Raw genomic sequence first — 17032 nt, forward strand, 5'->3', positions numbered from 1 at the left:
ATGTTGAAGAGGAACAATTCTAATGCCCCACCACCCTGCCTGGTGGGTTGATCACAATCCAAAGCCGGTGCATTAAGGACGGCTTCATTAACCATCATTAGATGCAAACGAGTACCTTCGCCTAAATTTGTCCCTATTCCTCACACGACTGTCATTTGTAAAGTAGCTTTGTATGTTGAAGCCAGATTCATGTCTACATTAATGAATGTAGTGAACGAACTGAGCTGTGTCAGTTTAAGAAGCCAGTGGTGTGGCAGCTGGGCTCATTTGGAAGGCTCGTGGAGGGAGGACTGGATTATCAGGGGGTGTTTGCATTTCAGATTGTCTCAGCTCTTAATGGAACTATAATGACACCAGCACACACACTTTCATATAAACACTGCAAATTGCAGCTCGCCAAAGAAACAGAAATCAAATCAGAAAATCAAATATGGGGCCTGTGCTTTTCTTCATTTTGCTACCTGGCTGTGAGCTGGCGAGGGATCGAGGGAGGGGATGAGCGGTGAGGCACAGAGGGCTGTTGTGCAGCTGTGGCTGTGCCAGGCTGGGTGGGAGGATCAAAGGGTCGTGAGGCCAAACATTAGTGATGTGGTCTCTGACTTCATCCACTCCAGATGGAGGGAGAGAGAGCTAGTGAACTCACCACGCCACAAAGAGGGCCGGTCCCTCAACCTTAACACCATCACCATGCAGCACAAATCACTACCAGACCTGCCACCCAGCCCCCACCCCCACCCATCCTCTAGTCACCAGCAACATAAATTCCTTTTTTAATGACCTAATGGCATACTCATCTGTTTGTGTGAACAGAGCCCTTCAAGAACTTCAAAGTTTGCTTCCTAATGCAACAAGATGTGTCAGTGGGCTTGGAGAGAATGTTTTGTTGTCCTACTGAAGAATAATCATCTTATTTACGAGACACAACCTCAACTTCATTCGTCATCACTTTACTACGTACGCCAAGAGAAACACACGCACATACACACTCACACACACACAAACACACACACGTGAACAACATATCAGTCAGTCAGCTTAGCCAACACTCAGGGCCACGGGGTCTTGCTGAGCAAGCAGTGTGTGTGAGCATGTGATTAGCTGTGTGTGTAACTCCAGCACCCTGTGTACATGTCGTTTAGCAGGGAGGGGAGGGGATCTCTTGGCTCCTCTAGCTCGCACATGTAACCCAGGGTGTGGGGACTCCCGTGGTGATTCCAGGTTAGCCTCACACAGGAGCCCTGGCTTTGTCCCAGTCTGAGCCTCAATGGGCAGCATATGGCGGTGGATGATGCTAATTGTTCTCTTCACACTGTGCTAGCCAGTCAAGGCATTAATAAAACACCCAAACACCGGGCGACCTCATTCCCCTAGCCTCTGGAGGAGAGGGCCCGCCTGGGTTTCCTTTTACTACCACATGAATTAAAGAGACATCACTCAGAGCCCGGGCCAGCAGGGCCAGCAGGACCAGCACAGTTGTTGGAGTTTGGGTGTTTAGTTTCTGTATATTTTCCGCATCACGTTTAATTTAAGAATATCTGTAGCCATCATAATCCATAAGCAATCATTAATTCAGGGTTTGTGGTTCATACACTGAGCTTACTCATGTTTGACTTAATATCAACAAGCATCAGATTTCACTGTCAGATTGGAGAGAATGGGGACAGTAGGTTCTTGGCAGAGCTTCGTTCTGCAACTCTCTCATCTCTATGTGGCTGATCTGAGAGGGCTGATGAGTCCCTCCACACCTTTCCACACATCACCAGCCTGCAGCACCCGCCTTTGATCTCAACACCACACCAATCAAAACAGCACATGTAAAAAAACATTAAAACTGTCAACATATGGATACACCAAATGACGACGGCAAAAATAACCTCTTAAAAATAAATTATCACCGCAGTAAAAACTCACAAAAGAGAACAGCTGAAAGCAATGGGCTGCTGGTGTCAACACAGTATCCTGTCTCTGCACGTCACTATGTGGAACCAAACCATGCCCGAGGGCCTTTCTTTTCAAGTCTAAATCTAACACACTTATAGAGGCTAAAAGGCACACACGCAGCTCCAACACAATGGTCCCCTGCTACACAGCCCCAGAACCACCTTCCTGATGGGGCATGTTGAGCGCTGCAGCCTGGTACCAGGCAACCCTTTAACAGAGACATCTCAAGCCTCAAGCTGTTGATGCTTAAAAACTCCAAGATTTAGGTCTCAAGAAACACCATTTTCAAAGACCAACTGCACTCTGATAAATGAGGTGATATCAGGTGTTATATACGTGGGAAGCTGTCAACATGAATTTTAAACTCTGAGGCAAAACCTGATGTTATCTTGTGCTGTAAACACTTATTCCATATTTCCTGAGCTGGGAAGAAAAACAGTCATTTACTGGATGCCTCCTTGGTCCAGTCCTCAGTGCACTTGAGGGATATTAGACAGGAAAGGCCACACCTTAGAAAAACACTCCACCCACCAAATCCTCCCAAATATCTGAATTCTCCAAAGCTTGGGTTACTCATTTTCTATGGAACTGGAGGAAACAACAGAAATCAAACACTTAATACACCATAAAACACAGAAATCAAAGACTTTAAGGCTCTTACCATAAAAACAATGATCACTCTCAAAACTCCAAGTAAATGTGAGTTTTGTTGATGCTCACAGTAAACACGATTTATCTCTCCTCCTCCGAAGAAGAGAAGATAAAGAGCTTGTTATTGGTTGGTTATTTATCGACTGCTTTGGATCATAAAGTTGACCCATGCTGCCCACACGTTCCCAACACGTTCCCAGATCAAGTGATCTGTGGTGCTGTAGGAACAAAGGGCATTGTCCTACTGGGGTATGAGGAGGGCTAAAACACGAGCCTGAACATGTTGACCTCATAAAAGTGAATCTCACAATAGTATAGAAATGGTCAACTTCCTGGTTTCTAAAGTCAGAGAATGAGGTCCAATGAGGCCCGGACTCTGAATGGTGGAGTTCTCTTTCTGGATGGAGCTGGGTGGGTGTTTCAGTGTTTCTGCTCTCTGGAGAGAAGATCAGAGAATGAGGTCCAATGAGGCCCGGACTCTGAATGGTGGAGTTCTCTTTCTGGATGGAGCTGACTGGGTGTTTCAGTGTTTCTGCTCTCTGGTGAGAAGATCAGAGAATGAGGTCCAATGAGGCCCGGACTCTGAATGGTGGAGTTCTCTTTCTGGATGGAGCTGACTGGGTGTTTCAGTGTTTCTGCTCTCTGGTGAGAAGATCAGAGAATGTGGTCCAATGAGGCCCGGACTCTGAATGGTGGAGTTCTCTTTCTGGATGGAGCTGACTGGGTGTTTCAGTGTTTCTGCTCTCTGGAGAGAAGCTGAGAAACAGGAGGAGACTTTTCTCTGCTCATCTCTTATTCAGCAGCTGTGCCAGTGAGACTTTTACACCTGTGACACAATTACTGCAAGCATCTGAGGAAACTCAATTTAGCTCAGAGGCAGGTAAACCGAAACACAAATGCACGCAACCACACACACGCACACTACACACTCTCCCACATACACACAAAAAAAGAAAGTTTTTGCAGGAACACAGAAATCAAAGAGTTTTTTACTGAGCAATCCAGGAATCACATTAGGCTCCCTGTAGAGTCCAGAATGCCGATGTGATTAAAAACAGATGGAATAACAGCAACGCTGGTGCTCAGAGCTCAATCTACAAACAGGAAAGTCTAACCTCAACGGGCAGCCTCTTTTCCTTAATCATTCCCAGACTCCCACGTGTTATTATTTCAACCCAGTCTCAGTTCTGAACCAACCAGCCAGTAAAAATAAATTCACAGATAAAAAAAAACAATATTTTCAGTCTGTCTGTCTACAAACAGAGGTGAGAGGAAAAAACGTGTTTGACTTTTTTCAACCACACACATCCACATATTGAGTTTTGTTCCTACTTATATACAATTGATGTGCCTTGCTTATATTCTGCTTTATCTCTAATAGAGAAGTATGTGCTGAAATTAAGTTTAAGTTTTGACATACATGGTTAGCTAATAAAAGGAAGTGAACCATCTAACAGATTCAGGCTATAACATGTCTAGAACATATTGAGAAAGAAATGAAGTAAGTCCTCTATTTGAACTGCAAAGAAAGACAAATGGTACTGTCACACAGCTGTAACTGAGGCAACGGAAAATCAGTCCACAGAGGAGAGAGGGAAAATGAGAGAGAGAGAGAGAGAGAGAGAGAGAGAGAGAGAGAGAGAGAGAGAGAGAGAGAGAGAGAGAGAGAGAGAGAGACAGGAAAATGAGAGAGAGAGAGAGACAGAAAGAGAGAGAGAGAAAAATGAGAGAGAGAGACAGAAAGAGAGAGAGAGAGAGAGAGAGAGAGAGAGAGACAGAAAGAGAGAGAAGAGCAGGGAGAAAGAGAGAGAGAGAGAGAGTAAAGCAGAGAGGAGTGATAAACTCTAGAGCCGAGAAACATCCTGTGCAGCCGGACAACCCAATATTCTGCAACTCCATACCCGTGGGCCAATTACAAACGTGGACACACACACACACACACACACACACACACACACACACACACACACACACACACACACACACACACACACACACACACACACACACACACACACACACACACACACACACACACACACACTCCCTCTCTTTCTCCCGCAGACAGAACTCACCGATTTCCCGTTGTAGTAATACATTAAGGAGTTGCTGCCCATTCCAGGGACAGGGTAGGCGCAATACATGATAGCTTCGGCTATTATACTGATGACTGGAGCAAGTGTACTGTTTCAGAGCACGGCAGCAGCAGCACACAAGCCTTCTCCCTAGACATGAACCCGTTAAAAAGGGACTAATTCTTTCAGTCCTGGGCTGGCCCTTCACACATGGATCTACTCAGAGGAAACTTATGCAAAACAGGGCTGAACCATTCGCCGCAGTGTTAGGGGGTGGTTGAGAGAAGGGGAGGGGCTGAAATGGTTCTTCCCCTTGAGCCTCATAAGTGCTGAGGCAAAGAGGAAAGCAGATTGGGGGAGGGGAGGCGAACCGGAGGGAGGGGGGATAAAGCGAGGAGGTGGGACAGAAAACAAATGCTTGAGTTGATTTAGAAAGAGGAGAAAAAAATTGTGACTCCCAAAAATAAACATTTACATTTTCTGCAGGGGAGATTGAACTAAAACTATTTAGCTTTGGGCACGATATCATTAATTTATGTTATTCAAAAGCAAACAAATTACTGAGTAAATAACTGCAATAAACAAGCTCTCCCACACAGGTTTTAATCCTGAGCGGGCTAATCTGTTGTTTTTGTAATAACTGAATTAGTCTGCTAGCAGTGAGGTAACATGAAGGGATAGGGTTTCTACACAGCCATCTGGACAGGAGCTGAACCTGTTCCCACACTCAACACTATGCCAATTAACAACCAATATGGGAAAGTGGACTCTCAACAAGGAAAAGAAAAAAGGAAGGAAAAATAAGACCTCAAATTAAATTTGGATTCTTTTTCTTAGGCAGAATACCCAGAGTCATAAAAACAGACAGGGAGAAGGAGAAAGAAACGTTTAGAATGTTGTAGAACGTCTTAGTGAGAATGTTCATGTATACTGTGTGCTTCCATAACAATGACACTTTCCCTATAGTCAGAATGAACCCCCTTGTCACAACGGTGACTGTAAACAGAGAGACTTGTTAAACACACGCCACAGCTGCAGAGGGGCCTGGGCCTTGACGTCAGACAGGCAACAGAACTGTGATGCTCCATTTCCTAAACCCCCGGGGGCCTCAAGCTCAGACGTACACCACAGGCCAGGGGGAAGCAGAGGGGTACAACCAAAACAGCCACAGCCACTTCATTTAACTGTCTGCCTGTCACTCTCAGACCGCTCTGCTGTTCCATGTCGGCCTCCATTGAAGGAGGAGAAAGAAGAGAGGAGGAGGAAGGGAAGAGGAGGAAGAGCGAGGCGAGAGGTGAGGACTGACCCGTGTGCCGTACAGAGCCTTTAAAGCCCACTCCATCCAGCCTCCCTGGAGCCTTTCATGTCTGCCAGTGGAAGCTTCCTGGACTAAACACAGTCCTGTGCACTCATTGAGAGCATTATTGTTATAGAAAGATGAAAGTCTTCTTTCCCAAAGAAAACGAGGCTTTATTATGTTTTTCCTTCAGTACTATTATTATGTATTCCTCTTTCTTCTCTGAGATTCTTTTAAACTCTTCCAAGGCACTGGGGTCCACATTCTGGTACCACTTTATATCTGAACCCGTTTCAAGTTGATGCTTTAAGGAAAATGTGTGTTCGAAGGGTCCAAAAACGGGTCCAGACACAGAAGGCCGAGCTGAGAAAAAAACACATGAAAGCTCAAAGAGAATGAGTAAAGAGAGATGGACTCAACATTGATTAAAGCAGACGCATTACTACTACTCACAAACACAGCATACAACATGTAGCTGCAGACACAGGGACACTTTGGAATCATTTACATTTGTCTAACAGACAAACAGATATTAGCTGTATTAGCGAGAAGATGCCCACGTTGTCATACTTCATTTCCTGAGCTTCTGAACCATGTCAGATCTCATCCTAAACACCAATCGTCTTAAGACAGAGCCAGGACCACCACCCTCTATCACTTCATCAACATTGAACCTGGGCCCGGCCCCTGACCCATCAGCCACCAAGAAACAGGACCAGTCTGCATCTGTGTCAAAGTGGGCCAAGTGTTACCTCACTGGCAATCAGCCAGCCATGCACCTGTCCACACAACTCCCCCCTCTAATCACATTTGAGCCAGTGGCCATGCTTTTTTCCCTGGGAATTGTTTGGGCGTTAAAAAAGATCCACCGCAAATCCACCCACTGAGGTCACCTCCATCTCACGCATGGATTTAGCCATGATGTCATAAGACTGGATGGGGGGATTGTTTCCTGTAAGAAACTCGGGGGGAGCGGGGGTGCTGAGGGTGGTTCTTAATCTGCCCAAAACCCCACAAGACGTTCATAACACAAAGCTTTGCCTTGACTTAATTACACATATATTACACATGAACTCTAATGATTTACAACTGCATAAATCAGCACAGAACAGGCATTTTGTCATCTGTAGGCTGTTCCAGAGCAGGCATACAGTGCAGTGCTACTGGCTCTGCTTCAGTTTGAGATGTTAGAGTATCTCTAACTGCTGAATCTCTAACGACAGACACGTTTCCTCCTCTTCCAACTCCCCCCTGACCATATTTCCCTAACACTTTGCATGTGTGTATGAAGCAGAAAGGTGCTTTAGGGTTATTTATAAAGCACTCATTCTGTGTGACTGAGTCAACATACACTTCCTCTAGTGCTGCTTCTGCCAGACATACGTACATGTAGCTATAGGTAATCCTGGCTGAGCCACTCCTGGCCTGGCTGACTGATTGACCTGACATAGGAGATAAACACACACACGTACACAGAGAGACAGACCGACACTCAGAGACACACACAGACACACAGAGAGACAGACACAGAGAGACAGGCAGACAGACACCCTACCCTCCCCAGAGTTAACATGGATCTCCAGTCCACAGACATGCCTCATGTGATCTTTTTCAGTACATCCCTACACTTCTGTGAGTTCATTCAACATAGGCTGGAACACAGACCCTCTCTCTCTCCCATCCAAATATGATCTGAACCACATTCCCTACGAACCACAAAATAACACTCCACCCAACTTCCTTTCATCAACTCTGCCCTTTGTCATCCAAATCCTCCCGGACATACAAACCTCCGTCCCCCAAACAACTGTTCATAAAGTTATTTAGTGATAGGACACTGCTCTAGCGCCATAGCATCGTCACATCGAATTCCTTCCTTGTCTCTTTGTTTGTTCTCAGTCATCAAACACGACTCTGGAACAAATGAATTGTATTAATATAAAGGGTGTCACGACAACGGCAATGTGTACTACACAAACACAGCGATCCAATACGCATGAATAAAGCTGCTGGATGGAAGGAGGCTAACTCTGAGCCACGACATTAAGACTGAGCCTCTCTATCCAGTTCAGCCTAGTACAGTAGGTCAGTGTTCTTGCCAGTGTCCTCTAGTCTTTCACTGGTCAAATGCACAACCAGGCACCCAAGAAGGACCAATCCAATCAAAGCACCCTGACATGGCTCTGACTTACACACTCTGAGGAAACCCTCCACTGCATTAGGGGGGTAACTGACCTACAACTGGGTCTGCAGATACAGCCTATAACGTGAGTTTCACCTGTTGACACTCCCTTAGACCAGAGGGTATACTACAAAGGAGGATCGATGAGTTAGCCAGCTAACTTTGATAAACAACTAGGAATAACTATTGATTTTCTGGTTCATTAAGAAAGTTATACTTAGATATGTGCTTTTGGTTGTTGAGTCAATTAGACCATACTCATTTCAAGCGTATCTTTCAAAAAAATACTAAATAAAAAGACAAGTTACCTGGCTAACTCATTGATCCTGCTTTGTAATATACCCCACTGGCCACTCTGGTGTGGTTTAGAGTTAAACGACCTCCAACTAACACACTCTATTAACCTAATCATTAGTGATTGTTGACAGAGCACCGTGCCAAGCCTGCCAGGAAGCAGTCTAAAACCAAGGCCTGCATTAATGTGGTGCACTCACGCAGCCAGGCCCTACATAAATAATTTACTACAGGCCGAAATGTGAGTAATGACTTTAATGTGTGCATTCATTTCTGCTTCATGTTTTTTTTTAACTCTGTTTCTCTCCTTTAGATGAAAGCAGCCGGGACCTCTGGAGTTGTTGGCCTTCTCCTTTATCTCCACCTCTCATGTCATTGGTAAATCTGAGCAACCCAAAGACGGATAAACACACCAAGGCAAGGCCCTGGGGAGGGGGGTGAGGTTCTCTGTTCAGGATCATCCCAGTCAAACGAGGGGCATCTATCTAATCAGCCATCTGATGAGCTCATCTCCATAGGGTCTTCAGACTGAGGTCAGAGCAGAGCGGCAGAGCCTGGCACACTGCCCCCTGGTGGTCTGACTCTGACCTGCTGACCTGATAGGACGGGCAGGGTGTTGAGATAATGGGCATCATGCCAACCCAGAGATGGATGGGAGCTAGTCTGTTGCCAGGAGGCAGAGGTAGACAGAAAGACAGTCCTGTTCTGTTTAGTACTATAAATATTCTAGAATTGATTTTAGAAAATTAAATGAACCATGTCAACCCACATTCCATGACCATAGAAAGTCTTGTCAGCTATGTCACAATGACCATACTCTTAAAATCCTTCTTGAATTAAAAAAGAGAGAAATTAAAATAAATGCTTCATCAAAAAAAAAGTGATACAAGAAAGTCGAGGTACAGTACATGACAAATGTTGTCTGGTAAGTCATCTGATGCTGTGAAACAGCCAGACAACAAGGAAATCCAACACGATACAACCGTGCCTACATGAAAGGGCCACATCAAACAATGATTGTTTGGCTGTATTTGCAGAAGGCTTTGCTGACGCGTTTCATCCAAAGGCACGTCTACTCACAAGAGCTGCCCTCTGCCAGGTCCTGACCTGCCCTGGTTCAAAGAGAACCCAAAATGAGCTCTGCTTCCTGCACCATCCTGCTCTGCCTGCAGATGGCTGTCTAGTCAAAATACATGTAGCTGCATCGATGAAAGGGAGCTGTAGTCTCTCTGAGTTCAGCTAAACACACACACACACACACACACACACACACACACACACACACACACACACACACACACACACACACACACACACACACACACACACACACACACACACACACACACACACACACACACACACACACACACACACACACAAAGGAGATAACCTCTGTGTGTCATTCACCCGACCACTGTGAGGCAAAATCCTGGGTCTTAGTCTCAGAGCCCGGAGCAGAGCAGACTTCCTTTCTTCTAGTCCCTGTTTCCCTGCTAAGTGAAAGTCTCTCAGAAACAAGGGTGTCTGAGTGATCTGTCAAAAGCAAATTACAATCTTTTTTGTCATTCACAGCCAGGGTTCTCGCTAGCAAAAGTCCCTGAAGGGAGTTGATTCTCTCCCCCACCTCCTCCCTCTCCCACCACTTTCTTTCTTCCCCTCCTCCAGACTAGCATCACCACAGCCAAGGAGGAAGTGTCACATCAAGCCGTTGTGCCAGTGACAAGGGCGCGTAAAAAAAGCCTGGCTATTTACACACACACCAGCAATGGCCTCCCAGCTACACATGAATATCCTACAAGATATAGCTTTTCCCCACGAGCCACAGAGCTGCCGCCGCGGCGCGTCTCTCTCCTCTGTCCTCCTGTCAGACGGACCCTTAACGCAGGTGCCCGTACAGCTGCCCGTCAGCAACCCTGCTCCGCAGCATGCTGTCCATCCAATGATAGCCCGTTATGTCTTCACTCAGAGCGATGCTCAGTTTACAAAGTGATACATCTATCTATGACCACGGTCAGCCCACTGTATCATGAAGTCAGCCTTACAAGATTTAAGACTGATACAGTCAACCTCTGATCATCTGCAAGGACCTTGTGTTTGTGTGTTTGTGTGCATTGTACTGGATTCATGATCTACATTTACTATAAATATCAGAAGCAATAAATAATGTGTTTGAATTGGGAATAGTGGACTCCACTGCACATATACACTACATCAGGGTTCCCCAATATACAAAATGCTTTGAAATGATGATGTTTTAGTCAAATGTTATATCTGCTTGGGCCAGAAGAGGACTGTCCACCCCTCAGAGCCTGGTTCCTCTCTAAGTTCCTTCCTAGGAAAAGATTTCTACATCTGCATTGCTTGCTGTTTGGGGTTTTAGGCTGAGTTTCTGTACAGCACTTTGTAACATTGGCCGATGTAAAAAGGGCTTTATAAATACATTTCATTGATTGATTGATTCTTGCGGTCAATTTGCAGTACACATATTATTTGTAAATAAGTTCCGGCCCCCTAACCAACGGCTGAATCTCGTTGATGATCCCTGTACTACATCATGTTCGTGCCACATTACTCACTTTATTTGTATTTCACTATGTACACAGTTTATCTATTGATCTACTGTTCAGAGGGAAATGGTGCTTATCAGGCTGACAAAGTTGGTCACGCACCTACATATGTAGGATCTTCCTTTGAGCCAGAATAATACAATAATAATCCTGCAGCAAGAGGAAATGTGAATTATTATGTGGATAAAAATGTATGGAACCGTTTTGTAGGGGTTGATACATTTTTCGTTTGGGCAATTCAAGTCTGACATTTTAAAGTGGAAATTACAAACTTCAGACTTTTTAAACATGACTTTAAACACTACAAGTTTGCATTTCCTGCTGTGCAGGAAAATTCACAGTAACAAAAGAGTAATCAAATTAAGATCCTACATCTGTACAGTAGCTCCTGTCCCCTAAAAGGAGTATGTACGTCAAATGAACTGCAAAAGTGGGTTAAGAAAAAAGTGTGTATATGAGACGAGATTGGGGTATAAACATGTGAATGTTTGCAATCAGCAGCTGGCTGGCTCTCCCTGATGGCGTCCACATCCTGGTATATACTGCAGGGGAACAACCTAAATGCACAGAGGATGTGCTCCCATAAATATTTTGATTGCAATATAAATCTTACATATACACACATCATATATACACACATCAGCCGCTCATTAAAAACACACCGCTCTTCAAATCTAAACTCCTCACCATTTTTAGGTGAGGATGAAAAAAGTAAAAATAGTTTGAAACAAATAAATAAATAAAAGAGAATTCCCAGTAGGGGACATAATGATATGAAGCATTGTGTTCATTTTGTTTATCAAGCAGCTCTTCGGGCCTCTGGTGAAGCCTGGGTGCTTACACAAGCAAAAGCCTTTCAGCAGCATCTGCATCCAGCTGCATTTCTACATTACAGGTACACTGCAGGCTCCTCACCCGGCATGTCACAGCACAGCTGCCCCCGGCAACCCTGCTCTGCTCCAGGTGCGCCTGTGCCCTCGACACTCCTAAACTCCACCACCGCTGTCTGCCGCCCACACACACACACACACACACACACACACACACGCACGCACACACACACACGCGCGCACACACACACACACACACACACACACACACACACACACACACACACACACACACACACACACACACACACACACACACACACACACACACACACACACACACACACACACACACACACACACACACGCACACGCGCACCTCCTACCAGCCAGTATATAACCTCTAAACACCTATAACCAGTTGCAGGACAAGCTATGGCAGCTCATATCCCCTCCATCTCCTCGCCCTCGCCTCCCACCAGGCCCATACAACACCTTCTAAAAGCCTCCAGACCAGCCCTCCATCACCGCCTACTCAACTTCCATCCCCACACACCACCCATACCACAGGCTCTCTCTCTTTACCTTTCGCTGCAACCAGAGGAAATAAGAGAAAAACACCCCCCTTTTCCCTGTTAAAGTCTTGGCTCTGTCTTGGGATCAGAGACTAACTCCTCCAACATCCAGGCCTCGTCTTCTCCACACAGAGTGACACAAGAAGAAGAAGCTGCATTAGCTCCTCTACTTATTCCACTCAGGATTGTACTGCTTTGATTCTACTGTTATGAGTCACATAGTGCACCTGCGCCCATGTGTTAAGCAGAGACAAATAAAAGCCCTGCGCCCATTTACACAACAAAGAGATGTACCCCGCAAGGCAACCAATCTTTCTCTGCCTCCCTCCCTGTCTCCTGGCACCACCCCCCCATATCCCCTTCACCTACTTCAGGAGGGGAGAGGCAGCGTGCGTTTCCCACTCCGCTGCTTTCCTGACAAACTAGTGTTCAAACACAAATTCAGAGACAAAACACATCTCTCTCTTTTATGTCCTGTGTCTTGTTCCATATTTGATTTCAGAGGAACAGCGGTGGAGCTCGCGATTATCACAACTCCCAAAAGCAAATCCAGTCTCTGAGCCACCCTCATCAAAGCCCCCTTCTTGTTCTCTGGGGAAGAAGCCTTCAGCACAAAAGTAAAGAGGGATCTCTGCTAAAACCAGTTGCTTTTTTTTTTTTAAAGCATCGGCCGGTACCAGTGGCTGGGAAGTTAAGGCTTAATCGCCCGCTTTGAGAATCCACCAGGATTTTCACAATGAACATCTGACTTAGTGATTTATGCATATTAATGAGGCCCGGCCCAGGCGGAGGCAAGCTGAGCTCCACACTTCCTCTGCATTCTAATGTCTTCTGCTCCACCGGGATTATTACCCATGGAAATGTCTCTGATTCTGCACTATTAATCGCTGTCTGTCCTCCTGTTTGGCTACATAATGACTAATTAAACATCAAAAGAGCAGCGCCTGGGATCCACTCAGACAGCTCTGTACCCCGTGCCCCGCATAGCTCTGCGTCCCAGGAGAGGAGCTGAGGAGACCACGCTGTGACAGGACAGACCCCAAAATCAATCACCCCAATGTACACACACTCTCTAGTACACACACACACACAAAAACAGCAAGGCAGGGCTACGGGCTCCCTTACACATCAACCAGGTACCAACGGTGCCACTGCAGAGGACGTCTTTGAAGAGTCAAGGAAAGCAAGTAAAACAGCTCTCTTTGTCAACAGCTCTCTTTGTCTGTGTGTGTGTGTGTGTGTGTGTGTGTGTGTTTGTTTGTTTGTGTGTGTTTGGTTAAGCTCACTGAGAGATCTATTTATATATGAGAGGCATGGCAGGCAGATGAAATGATCTTCCACTCACAGATGAAGGCAGACCAGGAGGGACCTTGCGAACTTTCTTTGTTTGTAGAGGATCTGTGAAAAGATAAAACAGGATTGAGGCAATAGAATGGGCCTTTGTGGGATGTAAACAACACAACAGCTCATTCACACACTGGCATAAAGAAGGGAACGACAAGGATGCCTTCCATGGCCTACCATTCTTTTGTTGCACACAATCAAGTCAAATCAAAAAGAATTTGTCATGTAAAACCAAAACTATTTGTGCGTGTTGGTATAAAGAAGATTTCTATTGAAATCACCAGGATAATCATTATTAGTATTAAAATAGGAGTATAATGGCTAAGCAAAAGTCATTAATCCATTGAAAACACAGGGACTCCTGCAGGCTTGTTCACGGAGTTAGTGAAAACAGATTAATGGTCTCTTGCAAATGTCACATCCAGTAAAACAAGTGCTCTGGCTTTGTCTTTGCTACATTGTTTGGTCAGCCTGAGGTTTAGAATTGTGTCCGCACATACTGCTCTAAACACTATACTAGACTAAAATGCCATTTTCAGGGACTGGATAACTTGCCCTGCTCTGTATCTCTATAGGTATGGGTTACTTGGCACTGACCAATGGGAGTAGGTTCCGGTAGGGGGCGTCTTCTGGGGTTGGCCCCTGTGAAGGGAGGGTAGAAGGGAGGGGCCGTTTTCCCCGATGTGGTCACAGGCCCAGGACTCACCAAACCAATGTCCGGCCGCAGATTGGCCTGGAGGAGACAACAGAGAAACAACAGATAAGTGGAGAACAGCAGATGTGTAACTAGTGTGTGTGTGTGTGTGTGTGTGTGTGTGTGTGTGTGTGTGTGTGTGTGTGTGTGTGTGTGTGTGTGTGTGTGTGTGTGTGTGTGTGTGTGTGTGTGTGAGAGAGATGAGAGAGGGGGTACTCATTCAATCAGGGGGTGATCTCATGCACTGTCAAATATTATCAGAGACACTTGGCCATGAATCAGCCATTCCCCTAATGATCTATTAAATACCATGAATCAATCCATTGAACAGCTTTATGGAGATGTGCTCCAGTGGGAATAAGGGGCCACTGTGTGTTATGCTACCATAATTCACTAACAACCTGCCCTCAGACAAAATACATTTCTCTTTAACGGTAAAGACAGTAAATACCTATTATCACAGCAGCAGATGAGCGCAGACACCTCAATTAATGCATGTCCACTTAGTAGTAAAAAAGTTCTTATTCAAAATGTCATAGATATGTGTTAATGAATGCTTCCTGTGGAGCTGACAAAAGGTATAATGTTCGTATGAAAACATTCAGATTTGTTTTTACTGTTCTATAATGCTGGTAAATGGTGCTGTGTTATGGAGCATCAGCATAAGAAATCTAATCACAAGATACAAATTTCAGTTACAATTTTTTTACACACACAGTCATTTGTGTACTCCTGTGTGCTCCACCGTTAGCAGCTCCACTGAACTCCAAGGAGAAATCCATCCAATCAGTCTGACCTAGTGATTTCTCTCTCCTCCAGCCTGCAGTGGAACGGTATTGATCAGCAGCGATCACGGCTTGAGGGCATCTTCAGACACAACCAGGGACATGTCATGACTTGCAGGAGCAGCTCTTTGAATGGAGGGGGCACAGGGAGGTGCAGGGGGGTGAGAGGAGACGCAGGGGTGGGGGGCGAGAGAAGGGCAGCTCAAGGCTCATTAAACCATCTGTCTGATCCCAGGATCTGTGGGCTCCCCCGAAAACCACGCTGGCTTAACTGGACAAAACGTCCATCCCAGAGATCTGGGAGTCACCAGGCCACCAGCCTGCTGGACCTGTGTCTGATCTCAGGCACACATATCCAATTAGTGGAGGAGAGCCAAGATGACACAGAGCTGTCCCAAAACCTGCCTCTGATCTGACAGGCCCAGATTAGTGGGCTGGAGTCCTGAGTCCTCAGCACCCTCCTCTCCTGTTTACTGTGTCATGTGACTGAGCTGAGGCATCTTCTGGAAGGTTCCAGCAGCCTCCAGGCTCCGCCAGTATCCACTCCACTCCAGTGAGCACTGTGCCCCTAGCAAACAGGCCAATTAACGGCCTGGACCAATTCGTCTGATTTGCTGCGGACCGTAAGTGGAGAAGAAGGGAGGGTCGAAGTGAGTGAGGATACCTCAGAGGAGAGAGCTGCTCTGGAGACTGGAGCCCTCGTGTGCTTCCAGGAAACACTACAGTAGACTGAGAGGGCTGGGGATTGACACGGACACCAATGGCGTTAAACTAACATAGGTCAGAGGGATGGCTTTGTCCTTGGTCAATGGCCCCAAAAATGTTCATCATCATTATTATTATCTGGATTCCCTGGGTATTTCACCTACGATAAATACAAAATATTCCCCAAAATCAAAATCTCTCATAACAACATCAAAATGAGGTGTTATTCTAAAAATACTATAGATTCTGATTTTAACAGATTGGAATGAAGGCCATCAAGTCCTGTGAAAATCAAGTCTGCCACTGCTTTACAACAGTAGAAATGAGGGGAGAAGCAGGCTCTGCGAACTGACAACCTGTCACAGAGGCCACTGCATTGACATGGCACAACAGACCAGACCAGACTCACTTCTGCTGCCTATGTTCAATGATATTCAATCCTCCCAGAAATATTAGCTGGTGTTTCTTTTATAGAAACTACTGCATGGAACAAAAACCATACGAGATCCACAAGAGGTCAAATGAAATACCAATTACCATGTAATCTACAGTACACATAGTAAAGCATAGGAAACTCAAGCAAGGCCAGGATTTATTGGTTGTTGATTACATAGATCTTCAAATCATCAGAATCCTATTTAAAGATGACAGAAAATGTTGTTATGCTTTCATGAAACTAAACCCATAATATTTGATTTTCTGGAGAGAAAAAAAGAGAGACAATTGAGACAAAGAAGAAAACAGACAGAGAATTGAGTGAAATTGAGTTTAACAGCCAAGGCTTGTTCTGTAGTCAGTGTGTGACTGTCTAAGGAGAAGGAGAAAATGTCCTCCCCTAGTACTCCAATAACACACTTGCATCAAACGTTGCAGTCAATCATGTTGCTAAAGCCCAATACCCGACACAAGGCTTTATTATGTCAAGAATTTCCTGAATCACAGGGCTTTCTGCCCAAGCCTCTTCACATCTCAATGATCATCTTCCACAGTGAAATGTCACGCAGATTTGAGGAGATAATGGGAGTCGTCTGTCAACTGCATCCTGTCACTTTAATCAGGGTAATCCGTCTCGCAGGAGGCACACAGGAG

The 17032-nt window shown here is 45.4% G+C and overlaps 1 protein-coding gene across 6 annotated transcripts in view; it reads right to left on the bottom strand.

Moving 5' to 3' along the window:
* LOC118359582 (transcription factor 12) overlaps window positions 1–17032 on the bottom strand; it is a 98617-nt gene that overhangs the window by 18728 nt on the left and 62857 nt on the right. For 5 of the 6 annotated variants that reach the window (XM_052481955.1, XM_052481928.1, XM_052481935.1 and 2 more), the window contains exons 7-8: window positions 14357–14492; window positions 13761–13813 (exon numbers count right to left, since the gene is read on the bottom strand). In XM_052481955.1, the coding sequence (XP_052337915.1) occupies window positions 13761–13813; window positions 14357–14492 (189 nt within the window). Of the gene's footprint in view, window positions 1–4667; window positions 4884–13760; window positions 13814–14356; window positions 14493–17032 lie in introns of those variants that run through there. The other variant, XM_052481947.1, reaches the window with a different exon arrangement.

The sequence above is a fragment of the Oncorhynchus keta genome, chromosome 2 (genome assembly GCF_023373465.1).
Source record: "Oncorhynchus keta strain PuntledgeMale-10-30-2019 chromosome 2, Oket_V2, whole genome shotgun sequence".
Classification (NCBI taxonomy): domain Eukaryota; kingdom Metazoa; phylum Chordata; class Actinopteri; order Salmoniformes; family Salmonidae; genus Oncorhynchus; species Oncorhynchus keta.